General features: G+C 40.1%; 1 protein-coding gene across 2 annotated transcripts in view; it reads left to right on the forward strand.

Moving 5' to 3' along the window:
• LOC132822712 (formin-H) overlaps positions 1 to 16,554 on the forward strand; it is a 127,634-nt gene that overhangs the window by 27,960 nt on the left and 83,120 nt on the right. Inside the window, exons 2-6 of one of the 2 annotated variants that reach the window (XM_060835983.1) lie at positions 178 to 303; positions 1,937 to 2,011; positions 8,710 to 8,883; positions 9,647 to 9,804; positions 16,038 to 16,214. In XM_060835983.1, coding sequence (XP_060691966.1) covers positions 178 to 303; positions 1,937 to 2,011; positions 8,710 to 8,883; positions 9,647 to 9,804; positions 16,038 to 16,214 — 710 coding nt within the window. The remainder of the gene's footprint in view (positions 1 to 177; positions 304 to 1,936; positions 2,012 to 8,709; positions 8,884 to 9,646; positions 9,805 to 16,037; positions 16,215 to 16,554) is intronic. The other variant, XM_060835984.1, reaches the window with a different exon arrangement.

A 16,554-nucleotide genomic window follows, 5' to 3' on the forward strand; every position in this document is an offset into this window, starting at 1 on the left:
ATTCCTTCACATCTGTTCCTGGTAAATTGATAGATCTTTTTAAATGTCCAACTCTTGGAGGATTATAACAGCTGGGTGCAATGACCTGTGCTGTATTTGTAAAAGTTTAATTAATTTTTCCATCTTCTGTAATTGCTTGCTCTGCTAAAACTCTTGATATCTTGTTATTCATCCTAGCTTAGCAATGATGAACAGCTCAGGCTACTCAATGCAGTAAAGAACCGAGAGCTCACCATTGATGAAGCCTGGCAAGTTGCTCAGAGTGGTAAACCAGCATTTCAGGAACCAGGCAAACCAGATAAAGTAAGATAACAAAAATTCTCCTTTGTTAGTCATTGAAAATAGATTGAATTTGAAGCTGACTCAATTGTTTAGTTTAAATGTGGTTGTGAATTTAGACAGAAAGTTGCATTGCACTGCATAAATGGGCTTAAATTTTATAATGAGCTCATTAGATAATGTAATGGTAGAACACAGCAACATTTACCTGCAAGTGAAATATTGTAGCAAAGAATTTGTTATGGCTCTGCCAAGAAATATATAGTTAACTTAATTTTGTCACTATAAAAGCAAACCCTTAAGAGTAAAACATTTTAGGTAGTATATATTCTCAATTTTTTAATGTTTGGCACAGTACCATTTTTAACTGTACTAAACATTATTAGTTGGAATATTTTTGGGAAGATAAAATATTTCTGGTTGTGTACTGTAATCCTCATTTTTAATAACACATAATGTGGCCTTCTGTTGGGCAGCAAACAAATCTGCTTATATTAAGTAAGTCTGTTGGCCTTTTTTTAAAAGATGCTACTTAGGTTTTCTATTTGAATACTTTCAGATGGAAAGAGGATAAACATTGAAGATTTCTAACTTTTGGTGGAGAATGTGTGTCCCTAGTAAATTCATGAAGAGAAACACTATTGTCCATTGTATTCACTCAAATTCCCATCACAGGTCTCTCTATGACTCAACAATCCTGTAAGTGCTGAACTTGGCAGGAAAGCAAAAACCTTCATGGAGTCTTTTCAAACCATTTATTTATGAGGTTTTCAAGTCTGTGATAATTTTAAATTACCAAAAAGGTCTTGTTACAATCTATTTCTATCTGAGGCATGTCAGTGAGTCATCTAAACATCTTTTGGTCTCTAATGTTCATGTTAAAGTCAAAAATCAAACATTGATTAGTTGTCAACTAATACTTAATGCAAACTGTTAATATAAAGTGCAATGATGGATTATTGCATTCAAAATCTAAAAAGTACTTCTTGATTTCATAATACACAACACAGTTTTGCTTACCTTTAAGAGTGGTGATGTTCATCTTTATTATGCAGTAAGATTGTATTTCTTGCTATATTTTGCCTTATCTAGCAATATACTGCAATTGCCACTTTACTTGTCAGAGAATCCGACATGACATCAACATTATTAAAGAACTGATGCTCTCTGTTTTATGCCTTAGTGGTATATATAAAGGAAAGTAGTCTCATAAAAGATCAGATGAAAATGTAATGAGTGAAAACAATTCTCTGTAAGTCATTTCACATGATGAAGACAGTAACAGTAGATGCTCTGTTGGATCTGGTAATTCTTAAAGGATTGATTTTTATCATCTTTTCATCTGGGGAATGCTCCAAGGCAAAATAAACAAAAAGACAAACTACAGAAAAGGAGACCTAGTGCACTGACCAGGGATCTCCTAGGAATGCTTGATGGGGTTTATTGAATAATTTCACTCTAAGATGGCACATCCACATTGATGAGATGATATGTCTGTGGGCACAGGTCTCATGTACTTTCCTTGACACCAGTTGGGATTTGGAAACTTGGACCCATGAATGAATAAAAAAACCTGAGATGATTGTAACATGTGCAGTCCTTTGTCTCTGCAATCCATAACCAAATTTATTTGCAGCTTCTTTTGTTTTGTGCTTAGATACCTGAAAATGCACAGTACAACTTTTCTGTCTACAAATATAATCGATACAGATGGCAAAAGAGAGTGCTGATGGTAAGCTGACCAACTGTTTCAATAATTAAATATCTCAAGTAGCAGTTGAATATGCTTTCTTAAGGGAGCATGACCTGTTGCAAAACATTTTTTATTTCATTGGGTAATGCTTTAAAATGATGCATTATTGGATCACTTTCTCTTGTGTTCATTAATGATGTGACACTCTGCTTGTCTGTCCTCTCTCTCTCTCTCTCTCTCACCCCACTGTCTTACCCTCTGTTTCACCACACACAGCAAAATGGTGTACATTTTGCCTTTTTGTATTTGTATACAGAAACCTTCTCAGATATTGACATAGTCCATGCCCTGTGTGGCAAATTCTTTACAGCCTTCAAGCTAATGCTGATATCTGGCAAGTAACGTTAATTCCTTAGACGTTCCAGACAATCACCATTTCCAACAGTAGAAAATCTAACCAGCTTATATTGACATTAGTTGCATTACCATTGCCAAATGCTGATCATCAACTTTCTGTGCTTACCATTCATCAGAAATGTAACTGAATCAGCAATGTAAGTATTTTGGCTACAAGAATAGATCTGGAGCTGGAAATTCAGTGGTGAGTAACTCACTCCTTAACTCCCCAAATCCTGTCCAGTATCTACAAGGTATGAGTCAGGAGTGCAACTCCAGAACCTCAAGATACTTGACACCACCCAGGACATAGCAATCTCTTGAGCAGCACTTTATCCCTCCATTACCAGCGCATGGTAGCAGCAGTGTATACCACCTACACGATCAACTGCAATAACTTTGAAAGGCTTTTCAACAACACCTTTCAAACTTACAACTTCTGCTCTTTGAAAAACATAGGTAGCGCTAAACATGGGAATATCATGACCTCCAAGATCCCTCCAAGTCATAAGCCATTCTGAATTGAAACTATACCACTGTTGCTGGGGCAAAATGATGGAACTCCCTCGTTAATAGGAATGTGGATGCACTTACTCCACATGTACGCAGGTCCTTGAAGACCATAGCTCACCATATCTCAGGAATAGTTAGGGATGGGTAACAATTGATGACTTTGTCACATCAGTGCATTAAACATAAGGTGGAGTGGTTGGAAGTAAAGCCAAAAGGCATGCATGAAAGCCTACTGTTTTATATCATAGTACAAACTCAGTGGTCAGAAAATTGCTCTCCTTCAAATAACCAAGATTGTTGAGATTATATTGTTGTCGATGTAAATAAAATGTCTTGTGATTTTTTTTTCCCATATTCTGATATCAAATAAATTTACCAAGTTCTCTACACTTTAAAGGGCTGTGCATTTATATTCAGGCTGGGAGGAACCAGTATAAACTAAGAATAGTGGCGAATAGTTTAATTCTGATAAATAATCTAAGTCTAAAATGATTAATCTGGGCAGTGTACTTCTCGTAAAACCAAGAGCAGCAAATACTAGAAATCTGAAACAAAAATAGAAATTGCAGGAGAAATTCAGCAGACTTGGCAGCATCTGTGAAATGAAAGCAGAATTAACATTTCGTACCTTCTTCAGAACAAATTCTGTTTTTCAGTGTACTAGTCATGTTTGGCAATGAGTTTTTGACTGGAGAAACTTAAAATTCGTATTTTGGTTTGATGTTTAAAATCAATGCAAGTGAAACAGTTGAGCTGCTAATCTTCATTATCAGAACTTGAAATGAGAACTCTCGCAAATAAAACTTGTGGGATTTTGATGTGGAGGTGCCAGTGTTGGACTGGGGTGGACAAAGTCAGAAGTCACATGACACCAGGTTATTGTCCATAAGACCATATGGAATAAGGTTAGAAATTAGGCCACTTGGCCTATCGAATCTGCTCCACCAATCAATCATGGCTGATAAATTTCTCAACTCCATTCTCCTGCTTTCTCCCCATAACATTTGATCCCCATGACAATCAAGAACCTATTTATCTCTGTCTTAAGTTTACTCAATTGCCTTCTGTGACAATGAATTCCATTGATTCGCCACTCTTTAGCTGAAGAGGTTTCTCCTCATCTTTTTTCTAAAGGGTCTTTCCTGTTGGGCTCTGCTCTTGGGTCCTACTCTCTCCTGCTAATGGAAACACCTTCTCAATATCCACACTGTCCAGACCACTCAATATTATGTAAGGTTCAATTAGATTCCTTCTCACCCTTCTAAATTGCATTGAGTATAGACTGAGTCCTCAAACGTTCCTCATTTGTTAAGCTTTTCATTCTGGGAACCATTCTTGTGAATCTTCTCTGAACATGCTCAAAGGCCTGTACATCCTTCCTGAGATATGTGGGCTAAAATTGCTCACTGTACTCCAAATGTGGTCTGATCAGAACCTTATGAAGCTTCAAGTCCAACAGGTTTACTTGAAAATGCAAGCTTCTCAAGCACTAGTCCTTTGACAGTTGAAGTGGAAGGAAGCACACAGGCACGGAATATATAGGTGGGAAGATAGTGGTAAGGTAATTCCAGGTAATCAACAGAAAAGTACAAATAGTGTGTGTGGAGTGTTGACAGACTGAGTAATGAATCTTTGCAGATGATCGAAAGTGTTAAACGGTGTGAGTAAAGTGTCAACAGCTGAATAACAAATGAAGGGATGACCTGTGAACTGATTAATTAAGGCAAAGCAATAATTACAAAAAATCAAAGATGAGATGATGTCAGAGACAAACCAAATGGCTGTAATAACAGAAGTGTTAGAGTCACATATCCAGGGTCTAGCCAAAGTAACAAGTGATCCAAAACTGTACAAACTGATTAGGATAGAGAGATAAGAGCAAGGTATCAAGGTATGGTATAAGGAAGATTTTGCAATACAGAACATTATGGTGGGGTTACATGTAGCACGACATGAACCTAAGATCACGGTGGAAGGTGTCTCCATGAATATGGAACTTGGCTATCAGTTTCTGCTCGGCAATTCTGTGTTCTGCTTCTGTTCTGTTTGTGGGTTTTTGGTATTGAGGTAAGTTAGTTCAGTTTTTCTGAAATTCCATCAAGTAATTCAGTTTAAAAAAAATAAAAATATGTTCAGAGTTTTACACGATGCACAACATGTAGAAAGAAATGATAAATAGGAAAGTAACTTGTGAGGAAGACATAAGGAATTTGCAAACAGATATAGACTAATGGGCAAAAATCTGGCAGATGGAGTACTATGTGTGAAAATGTGAAGTTATTAGTTTTAGCAGGAAGGATTTTTTTAAAAAAGACAATATTACTTAAATAGAGAAAGACTGGAGAGATGCAGAGAGATCCAAGTGTTCTGGTGCATGAATCACAAAGAGTAGTGTGCAGATAAAGCATTTAATCAAGAGGCTAATGTTATCCTCTACTAAACATGAGTTAAACTTAAAAATAAGGATATAATGCTTCAATTGTATAGGGAGATGGTGAGACCATATCTCAAATATTATATGCAATTTCGGTCTCTCTATTTTAAGAGAAGATGTAATGCATTGCAGACAGTTCAGAAGAGGCCAAGATTGGTATTTAGAATAAGCAGGTTATTTTATGGGGAAAGGCCAGCCAGCTTGCACTTGTTTCCAGTGGAGTTTCGAAGAGAAAGAGGTGATTTGATTGAAGTGTTTAAGGCTCTGAACGGTTTTGCATGCTGGACACAAAGGATGTTTCCTCTTATGGGTTCATCCAGAATTAAAGGACACGGTTTTAAAAACGTGGTCATCCCTCAGGACAACTATGAGGAGAACTTTGCTCTCTCGGAGGGTTGTGTGGTGGAAGTGAGGTCTTTGAATAGCTTTAAGCAGAGATGGGTACATTCTTGTTAAGGAGGGGTATCAAGGATCATAAGGAGTAGATGAAACCAGAGTTCTAAACACAGATGGATCAGTCGTGATCTTATTGAATGGCAGAACTGGATTGTGGGGCCAAATGGTCTATTTCTGCTTCTATTTTGAATGTTCACATAAAAGTTTGGAGTATCATTTGTGACCTTAGGCTATCCCAAAGTCCCTTAAAATGAGAGTGACATTTTGAAATTTTAGCTATTGTTGTAATGTAGAAAACATGGTATCCAGTTCACACACAACATCAGTTAAAAAAAAATCATCCATATGAATTCATATAAACTGGAAATTCTCAACAGTGTAGTAGCATCTGTGGAAATAGAAACAGATTTGAAATGTAGGATCTTCTGGATCCACCCAGAGTTCTTAGAAAGGCAGATGAGGGAACGTAACTGAACAGGAAGCAAAACGTTGCTGATGGTGAGTTAGAACTTTAGATTTCAATTCTCTGTATCATTTAGGTGCATCATTAGGAACTTGTGTTGTAATCATTAGCATAAGAGACATTTAGAGGGATATGGGACTAGTTCAGTTTTGGAAGTCTGGTTGGCATGGATGAGTTGAGCTAAAGGGTCTATTTCCATGTGCTGTTTGACTCTATAAATACTCTTTACTTATTATTCATTCATGAGGTGAGGGCATCGCTGGCTACGCCAAAATTTATTGTCCATCCCTAATTGTCCAGAAGGCAGTTAAGAGTCAACCACATTATTGTGCATCTGGAGTCACATGTAGGCCAGCTAAGGGTGGCAGTTTCTTCCCTAAACAACATTCGTGAACCTAATGGGTTATTCCTCATCTGTATGTAATGATACTAGTGAGAGTGGGTCAAGTTTTTTTTTGTGGCTAGTTGATGTTCATGTATCCTGATGGCTAGTTTTCTGCCTGTTTGTCCAATGTATTTTTTGTTACAGTTCTTACAAGGTGTTTTGTAAATGACATTAGTTTTGCTTGTTGTCTATGTATGGTCTTCCATGCTCATTAGCTCCTATTTTAATGTGTTGGTGGGTTTGTGGGCTATCATAATGCCAAGAGGTCTGAGTAGCCTGCCAGATTAGCCACAGAAAGACATGACCCACTCTCACTAGTATCTTTGTAAACAGATGAGAAAGGACACCATTTTGACTGGGACAACATATCCAACCTAGGACAAGCCAAACAGACGCACAAGAATTCCTAGAAGCATGGCACTCCAACTGGTACTCTATCAAAAGACAGTGACTTGGATCCCACATACCACCCCCTGAGGAAAGAACAGGAAATGACATCACCAATCTAAGGAATCCTAAACACGCAAATAAAAAGCAGGCCATACTACCAGTGCTTCACCGGAGGCTCAGCGATGATCTTACCTAGTATGGTGACGAAATGTCTGAAAACTAACCTTCTAGCTCAGCGAATAAACTTACATCCAAATGAGGTGTCTACCCGGCAGTGTTGACTGCTTTTGGGGTTTCCAAGTTCCATTGATTCTAAACTTCTTCACCAAATTTACTACTTCATGAGAGATGCAAATGTGTTGCTGGTCAAAGCACAGCAGGCCAGGCAGCATCTCAGGAATAGAGAATTCGACGTTTCGAGCATAAGCCCTTCATCAGGAATAATTCCTGATGAAGGGCTTATGCTCGAAACGTCGAATTCTCTATTCCTGAGATGCTGCCTGGCCTGCTGTGCTTTGACCAGCAACACATTTGCAGCTGTGATCTCCAGCATCTGCAGACCTCATTTTTTACTTCATGAGAGAGTCATTTCTTTGCAAAAAATCCTACAGTATAAGGGTTGAAACCCAACCAGGTCGACCTGCATGTCGACTGACTACGTAAGTGAACCAGCCACATTGGCACAACCACCTGATGAAGGAGCAGCACTCTGAAAGCTAGTGCTTCCAATTAAACCTTTTGGACTATAACCTGGTGTCATGTGAATTTTAACATTTGCTGATGTGAGCAAACCTGTCCAGACTAGGCAAGGAGTGGCTGAACTCAAAACTGCCATAATTTGGGGGTTGTATCCTTGTACAATGGAAGCCTTTGGGAACAGAACATGCTGACTGCCTGCCCATAAAATTTGGCATTTTACCTGCACTTGAATATGTAATGAACTGAGAGGAACATAACTGTGTAGGAAACTGGAGCTGTCCTTGAGTAGAAGTCCCTCCTGGGTTTACACACACCTTTCCACTTTTCTCTTAAAAAAAGAAAATGCTGCCAATCATTTGGATAGCTGAGCTTCGATTTGAGATGCATAGGTACAGTTTTCTGCTATTTCCAATCTGCAATGTCAGTAATGTTCTGCAGTATTAATTAAGAGTAGACTTGTGCTTTCGTAGCACTTTTTATGACTGCGGGCTGTCCCAGAGCACTTCACAATCGATGAAAAATACTTGAAATGCATTCATGAGGCAATGTTGGAAAATTCAGCAGTTGATGTGGACACAGCAAGCTCTCTCAAACTCATGGCGATGAGATGAGTATACACATATTCTGATTTTGGCGGTAATAGTATTAGGATGTTGTCAGTGCGGGCATTGGGACAGCTTTGCTTTATTGGTAATCAGCCACATCCTAGAGTAATCAGAATTACACACCGGCATGAGAAACCGTTCAATCCAGTCACACTGTGTCACCAAGGAACCATGTTTACCAATTAAAGCAGCCTCCTGCCTCTTAAAATTGATTAAAATTGCAACAAGAAATGAAAATCCAAACACACATTACTCTGGCAGCACGTGGAATTTCCTGAAAATTGTTGGTCTTTGTTAATTGTCCCCAGATTTCATTATTGCTGTGTCAGGATCAGCACCCCTTCAGAAGCGCTTTCCCTTATTAACATTCTCTAAGCATTGGCCATTGCTAGTGTTGCAATAAACCACAGTGATTCGCATTTACAGATGATAGATTAATGTGTATTTCCTTTCCAGATTGAATATAATTCAAGGATTTTGTGTAACATTGAGAAAGGTATTATTAAGAAACAGTTTCCATTTAAATGCATCAAATCATGTGAACATATTGAAGGACAGAAGATCAGCATTTCCTTTTTAGAACACCATGATTATGAACTTGAAGCGACTTCTGCTGAAGATAGAGTAAAGGTAATAATCAAAGATATCTGCACACTTCAAGTGCTACCTTTAGTGCACAATTTTAAGGTTTCTCCTAGCTTGACATTGTGGGGAGAGATATTTAATAATTTTCTCTGCTTGTTTTGCTTAATGGGGTCAGTGCACAGGGAAATGTCAGCTGAATGGATAATACTTTATTTGGTTTTGTTTGTAGTTTTGTTTGTTCTTCCTCCCCTGAAGCTGCAGGCTCATTCTCAAGTATGGCTTGACAGGTGTCTGCTGCCCTTTAACACTGTAGCCAAGTAGTGATTATTCATCTTTGAACCTGCGGAGGTTGATTAAGGTGGGGTGCATCAAAGCTGAGCCTAATTCTATGTAGACTCACCCTGTCATCCCCTGCATTTTCTTTGGAATTGGTAAAACTTGGCTGTGGTTTCTCATTTTCCCATTGAAGAACTGAACCCAATTATTGTAACTATACTTGCATCAATACTGAATATCAAATACTTCAGTACAAATAAATGTAACCTTTATTTAATTTTTAGAATGAACTATGATAATAAACCATGTGAAACACTTTATTGTATATTTAGTAACTTCCTGCTTTGTTTAAAAACGGAATCAAAATAAAATGAGCTGCTTAATTTTCTGCTGTTTGAACCACTCTTTCCTGTCTTGAGCATTTTCTGACATTTAAGAGAATTTTCAATCAACCAAGTCTCTTTTTGACAGAGCTCTGAATTTTTTTTTCCCTGTGGTGACTTAATTTCTCCTCAATCAACTTTCATTACAGATCATTCAGCTTCTGAACCAAATCATTAAAAATAACATTTATGAGTCATATCCGAGACAGGAGAGTGCCAATAACACCCCACAGGGCGAGACAGGAATCATAAAAGAGGGTCAATTAGAATTGCAGAAAGGAGGCCTTGCTTCAGTAAAATGGAACAGGTACAAACATGCATTTTTCATCATTTTTGTTTGCTTTAAATAAAATTATTTGCTGATTGTTTTGATGGAGGTTAGTCTTGTTTTGTAGGTTATAGAAAACTACTTTCTCTGTAAACTGCGATGTTTTATATGGACAGTTAATAATAGAAGCAGGGATGGGCCTTATTAGATGGCAGCTTAGGATCTTCTAGTCCAGTTGTACTTCTTACGAACCCTCCTCACTATCGCTGCACCACCATTCATGTTCGATTAATTTTAAACTGAATCTATCACCATAATTCTTTAATGTGCTTAATTTCTGACAATTCTTTTTCATGAGGGGAGAATTCCAAAGATTTAGAACTATTTTGTGTAACAAAATTTCTGGTTCCAGTCCCATTCCAGAGCCAAGGTCGGCAAACCTTTGCAGTACTGAGGGTGAGCTGCCCACTTTGGGGTGGTGGAGGTGGGTCAGTGCTGAGGGTGTGTTGCCCACTTTGGCGTGGTGGGGGTGGGTCAGTGCTGAGGGTGTGCTGCCCACTTTGGGGTGGTGGGGGTGGGTCAGTGCTGAGGGTGTGCTGCCCACTTTGGGGTGGTGGGGGTGGGTCAGTGCTGAGGGTATGATGCACAATTTTGGGATGGGGGGGATGGTGGGTGGGTCAGTATTGAGTGTGTGCTGCACAATTTGGGGTGGTGGGGGTGGGTCAGTGCTGAGGGTGTGCTGCACAGTTGGAGAACCTGTTGTGAGGATGAGATCTTAAATAGTGTCCCATGTGCCAGTTTGATGTAACAGCTCCCATGACACTATTTCAAAGATGTGCAGGAGGGCTATCCCTGATGTCATGATCAATACTTAACCCTCACCAGTAGCATCACTGCAAATAGGTTATCTGTTTATCACATTGTTGTTTCTGGGAGTTTGCTCTGCATAATTGATTGCTGCTATATTTCTAGTGACTGCTTCAATGATATTAAAGCGCTTTTAGAGGTCAGTAGTCATCAAAAGCTCTATATAAATGCAAGTCTTTCCTTTTTAATTTGCTCAGTGATAAATGGTTGGGGAGTGATTAATCATAATACCAAAAGAGCCACTACATGTTCGTAGATGTATCACTTTATTATTTCCGGTGCTTCTTTTAAAACCAGGAATTATACACAAGGTAGACCAATGGTAGAGTTGAACAGGAACACTTAATTGTCAATGCCCACATCCTCTACAGCCAAGTCTAGATTGGACCCAAGCTATGCCCCTCTGGATCACCTGACCAGTTCTCTTAAAAGGACAATACCCCCAACTACATTTATAATACCCATGATTTCAGCAGGTTACTCAGGGCAGACTGTAGAAAGCATCTGTTCATGCACCGTTGATGAGGGGTCAGGGGAAATGAGGCACAGTTTGGGACTCCGGTGGGAGCAGAGACAAAGGCCAGTGGCAGCAGCGTGCATGAATGGATGAGTGGGTGGAGAGGTTTGTACTGAGAATCAGCCTCCTGTTTTTGCCTGGGAGTAATGGAAAGACCAGGTGGAAGAGAGGGAGGTCACAGGACAGCGGGAGAGAGAGAGATGCTGCTTGGGGGGAGACCGAGAGGAATTCTGCAAGGCAGAGAGGTTTACTTCAAACTAAAATAAAGTTCTTTTGCATAAAGTACGTTATTTCACATCCTGCAGCACCATCTTTGGAAAGGTAGCTGCATCCCGTCATTTGAGAAGACAACTGTTTTGTTCCTGTTCTTTGTGCCAACTAGAGTTGGCATTCCTGGGATACATTTTCAATTGGCTGATCCCTTAATGTGGAAGGGATGTCTCCTGGCTGTCAAAACAGACTCTTTAACATGACAATTGGACTTCAATTCTTAATGATCGAAATGTTAATCACTATTTGTCCATCCTACCAACTGACTCTAACAATTCAAAAATATCCAAACCTTTTTAGTGGTGGTACAGTTGTAATGTAAAAAATGAGGTCTGCAGATGCTGGAGATCACAGCTGCAAATGTGTTGCTGGTCAAAGCACAGCAGGTTAGGCAGCATCTCAGGAATAGAGAATTCGACGTTTCGAGCATAAGCCCTTCATCAGGAATAAGAGAGAGAGAGCCAAGCCGGCTGAGATAAAAGGTAGGGAGGAGGGACTAGGGGGAGGGGTGATGGAGGTGGGATAGGTGGAAGGAGGTCAAGGTGAGGGTGATAGGCCGGAGTGGGGTGGGGGCGGAGAGGTCAGGAAGAGGATTGCAGGTTAGGAGGGCGGTGCTGAGTTGAGGGAACCGACTGAGACAAGGTGGGGGGAGGGGAAATGAGGAAGCTGGAGAAATCTGAATTCATACCTTGTGGTTGGAGGGTTCCCAGGCGGAAGATGAGGCGCTCCTCCTCCAGCCGTCGTGTAGTTGTGTTCTGCCGGTGGAGGAGTCCAAGGACCTGCATGTCCTCGGTGGAGTGGGAGGGAGAGTTAAAGTGTTGAGCCACGGGGTGATTGGGTTGGTTGGTTCGGGCGGCCCAGAGGTGTTCTCTGAAGCGTTCCGCAAGTAAGCGGCCTGTCTCACCAATATAGAGGAGGCCACATCGGGTGCAGCGGATGCAATAGATGATGTGTGTGGAGGTACAGGTGAACTTGTGGCGGATATGGAAGGATCCCTTGGGGCCTTGGAGGGAAGTGAGTGTGGAGGTGTGGGCGCAAGTTTTACATTTCCTGCGGTTGCAGGGGAAGGTGCCGGGGGTGGAGGTTGGGTTGGTGGGGGGTGTGGATCTGACAAGGGAGTCACGAAGGGAGTGGTCCTTGCGGAACGCTGATAGGGGAGGGGAGGGAAATATATCCTTGGTGGTGGGGTCCGTTTGGAGGTGGCGGAAATGGCGGCGGATAATACGTTGTATGCGCAGGTTGGTGGGGTGGTAGGTGAGAACCAGTGGGGTTCTGTCTTGGTGGCGGTTGGAGGAGCGGGGCTCAAGGGCGGAGGAGCGGGAAGTGGAGGAGATGCGGTGGAGGGCATCGTCGATCACGTCTGGGGGGAATCTGCGGTCCTTGAAGAAGGAGGCCATCTGGGTTGTGCGGTGTTGGAATTGGTCCTCCTGGGAGCAGATGCGGCGGAGACGAAGGAATTGGGAATATGGGATGGCGTTTTTACAGGGGGCAGGGTGGGAGGAGGTGTAGTCCAGGTAGCTGTGAGAGTCAGTCGGTTTATAATAGATGTCTGTGTTGAGTCGGTCGCCCGAGATAGAAATGGAAAGGTCTAGGAAGGGGAGGGAGGAGTCTGAGACAGTCCAGGTGAATTTCAGGTCGGGATGGAAGGTGTTAGTAAAGTTGATGAACTGTTCAACCTCCTCGTGGGAGCACGAGGCAGCGCCGATACAGTCATCGATGTAGCGGAGGAAAAGGTGGGGGGTGGTGCCAGTGTAGTTGCGGAAGATGGACTGTTCCACATATCCTACAAAGAGGCAGGCATAGCTGGGGCCCATGCGGGTGCCCATGGCAACTCCTTTAGTTTGGAGGAAGTGGGTGTAATGCCACAGGACTAGTAATCCTGAGGCCCAGGCTAATGCTCTGGGATCATGGCTTGGGGAAATGTGAATTCAGTAAACATTTGGAATTAAAAGCTAGCCTGATGTCGGTTCACTGATGTCTTTTTGAGAGAAGAGAATCTGTTGTTCTTAGCTGGCCTGACATCTGACCTATGTGTGCTTGTAGACCCACTGCAATGTGGTTGACTCTGAAATGGGCCCAACAAGCCACTCAGTTTAAGGGTCTATTGGAGATAGTAATAAGTTGTGGCCCAGTCAGTGATGCTCACATCCCATGCATGAATAAAATTAAGTGTAATGGATATTGACTCTAAGTTAGCAGATACATGAAGCATAGCGAAGAATCATGCAGTCTGTCCTTAAGTCATGAATGGAATAATTTCTCTGTTTTGGATAATCTCTTGTTAGGAATGAAGCTGCTATAATACAATCCAGACTGTTGGAATAGGAGTGTGAGCAATTAAACCTGAATTAAACGATATGCTTGCAAAACAACCAAGAAGATAACTAGATTGTTCAGCTTTGACAACCTAATTAAACATCCTTTTGGTGATTTTAGAGGGGAAAAAAGTACATTTTTTAAAATGTGGGTAGGCTGACTCCAGGTGTTGGAAATTGGAGTTTGGCTGAACTTGGAGGCTCTGGCCCATATCTGTTTCAAACCCCATTAGGGGATTCATTATCTTGCCTGGAGCTTCTTTAGCGCTTTTGAGATTTTTTAACTTCTGTCCTCTCATCATTCTTTGATTAAACGTGAGTACAATATGAATGGTAAATGTCAAATAGATCCTTCATAGCTAAAGTCCCTGGGTTACATTGAGTCTTAGTGGAGATCAAAATGTTTGCTTGTATTGACTTGCCCAAACTTGGTGTGACATTTTGTTCTGAATATCACGGAATATGTGTTGATCTGATTGACGTGGTTAACATGTGAACAGTTGTACTTTAGTGTAGATACAGGTAAAGTTTAAGAGATTAGAATCTTAAAATTAGAGACCGGTGATTCATGTACAAAATCAGAAACTTTTTTTTCACAGAAAGAACTTTGTGTATGTGGAATTCTCACCTCCAGAAGGTTGTCAATGCTTGGACAAGGGGACCTTGCAAGATTATAGTCAATATAATTTTGTTAAACAAAGGCATTAAGTAATTTGGTGTTAAGGCAGTTAAATGGAGTTGTGTTGTTGTGTTGTTGGGTTGTTAAGTGTCTTCCTCCCACTCCTTTATAGGAGGATATGTTTTGGAGATGAGTCAGTTTCATTCAGAGAAAATGCCTCCAAGAAAGAAGTGTATTTTTCTGAGCAGAAAAAAGCTTGCCATTAAATTTGCGTGACTGTTTGTTTATTGCATTCACTATGGAATTCAAAGAACAGTTACTGATGCAAGCTGCAAATACTCCATCTGAAAAGTTGTTTAAGTTCACAATATTTCATATTTTTGTTGAGCTATAATCTAGTATTCAGTCGATAAAGAAAGAAAATCCATTTCAGTAAATATGCCAATTAACTTATTATGGAAAGAATCTTGCCTGTAGCTTATTTGGATCTTTGGAGAATGTGTATTTCTGTTTAGGAATACATTCAGATAATTTTATTTTGAGATTTTGGCATTTTCTCAGATTAGCATGTGGCATAAGATCTGTATTTGAAAAGACAAAAGAATGTGGTGCTATGGAGAAGGACTAGAGGAGAGGGAGTGATTTGAAAACATTTTGAAAGCATCAGCATGATAAATGGATTGGTCTTCTTCCCTGGTGTACAATTCTACACGTGCTGTTGTGAAACTTGCAATTTGATGGACTAGCCTCTATTTCTGAGAATACGTTTTGGTCAAAAAATTGCTAGATGCCCATTGGTTGTTGAACAATATAGTGTCAGGTTCATGGTGTTCTGGTAAGCCCGCTAAAACACTCAGAATTTGTGTTTTCAGCTATTTTTGTCCATTTTCCCGGAGTATAATTACAAATTAGAAATTGGCAAACATTAGCAGATCTGGTTCAGCACTTATAAACAAAGTGTGTATTCAATGTCTGCTACCCCAGAATTCAAATGCAGGTCTTAGCTTGGTACCTATGCGTAGCTTACTCTACTCTTGCAGTAAACATAGGGAAGTAAATGGGCAGAGCAGGCCAAATCAAAAGTAGTAATCCTGGTCTGTCTAGTTGGTTTCTTCACTCCTGCTGAGATATGTTGAAATAATTGAGTTCCATAAGTTTCTGTATATCCCATGCAGCTTCCTTTGTTTGTGTTCTGTTGATATGCCACTTAATAAACCCAAAATGGACCTATCTTGTAAATGCTGTACTTAGGTTGTAGTACTTAGTTTATTGAGATTTTCTAATCAACCTGGTCAGCAATGTTATTACTCAATTCTGGAGCAGGTGATACTTGAACTCACGTCAGATGGGGGAATGAGCATTCTGTCACAAGAGACTCAGTACTTACATTATATCATGAGTTCACAAAAATATTTACTTAAAATTTGGTTTTTAATTGTTTAATTAGAATAGATAATTCAAATTAAGCAAAAAAATTCACATTTTCTGTTGTTATTTATATTACTTAAAATTGTCTAGTAATTAAAACTTGTAATGCAGAAAATGACTTTGAATTTTTAGTTGTGTGCTGCATAAACTGTTAGTTACGATATTGACTTCAATATACAAATGGGATCTTCTCTGATTATTTTAAAGGATAAAATGCTGTTCATCTTCTACACATTCTTTTGTATCCTTGTTTCAGATACAGTGTGCAATTGCGTAAAGGTGAGTTATCTTTTCAGCGCCTTAATCTTGGTGAAGTGAGTGAGCAGCTGAATTTGACTCCAAATGTGATCTATTTCTCGGATGGTAACGCAAGTGTACACAAGGATGTGGCAAGTGGGTCCTTCACTGTGATCACAAAGAAAAACTGCTACTTGTAAGTAACTTTCATTTAGTGTGTACCACATGAATAAACTATATTGATAAAAATCAGCTGCAATCATTTTCTGGACTGAGCTCTCCAGAGCAACATTTCAATCGGAACTCTCTTCGATCCTGCTAAAGGGGGCATTAGAGAATTTTAAAATACATTACACAGAATAGATTTTCAAACTGCAGACCTTGGGCCTGAGGGGACTAGTGATGGAATGAAGAGCTGCATTAGGTCATCAGATTTATGTCCTCTCATCTTTTTTATTTATTTGTATTGGTTAAGTCCTTGACTTGTTGGCTCTCTTGCTGTTTAGTGAGTGAAACAAAATTCTGCATGGATGTGC

Source organism: Hemiscyllium ocellatum, chromosome 15 (assembly GCF_020745735.1).
Source record: "Hemiscyllium ocellatum isolate sHemOce1 chromosome 15, sHemOce1.pat.X.cur, whole genome shotgun sequence".
Taxonomy (NCBI): domain Eukaryota; kingdom Metazoa; phylum Chordata; class Chondrichthyes; order Orectolobiformes; family Hemiscylliidae; genus Hemiscyllium; species Hemiscyllium ocellatum.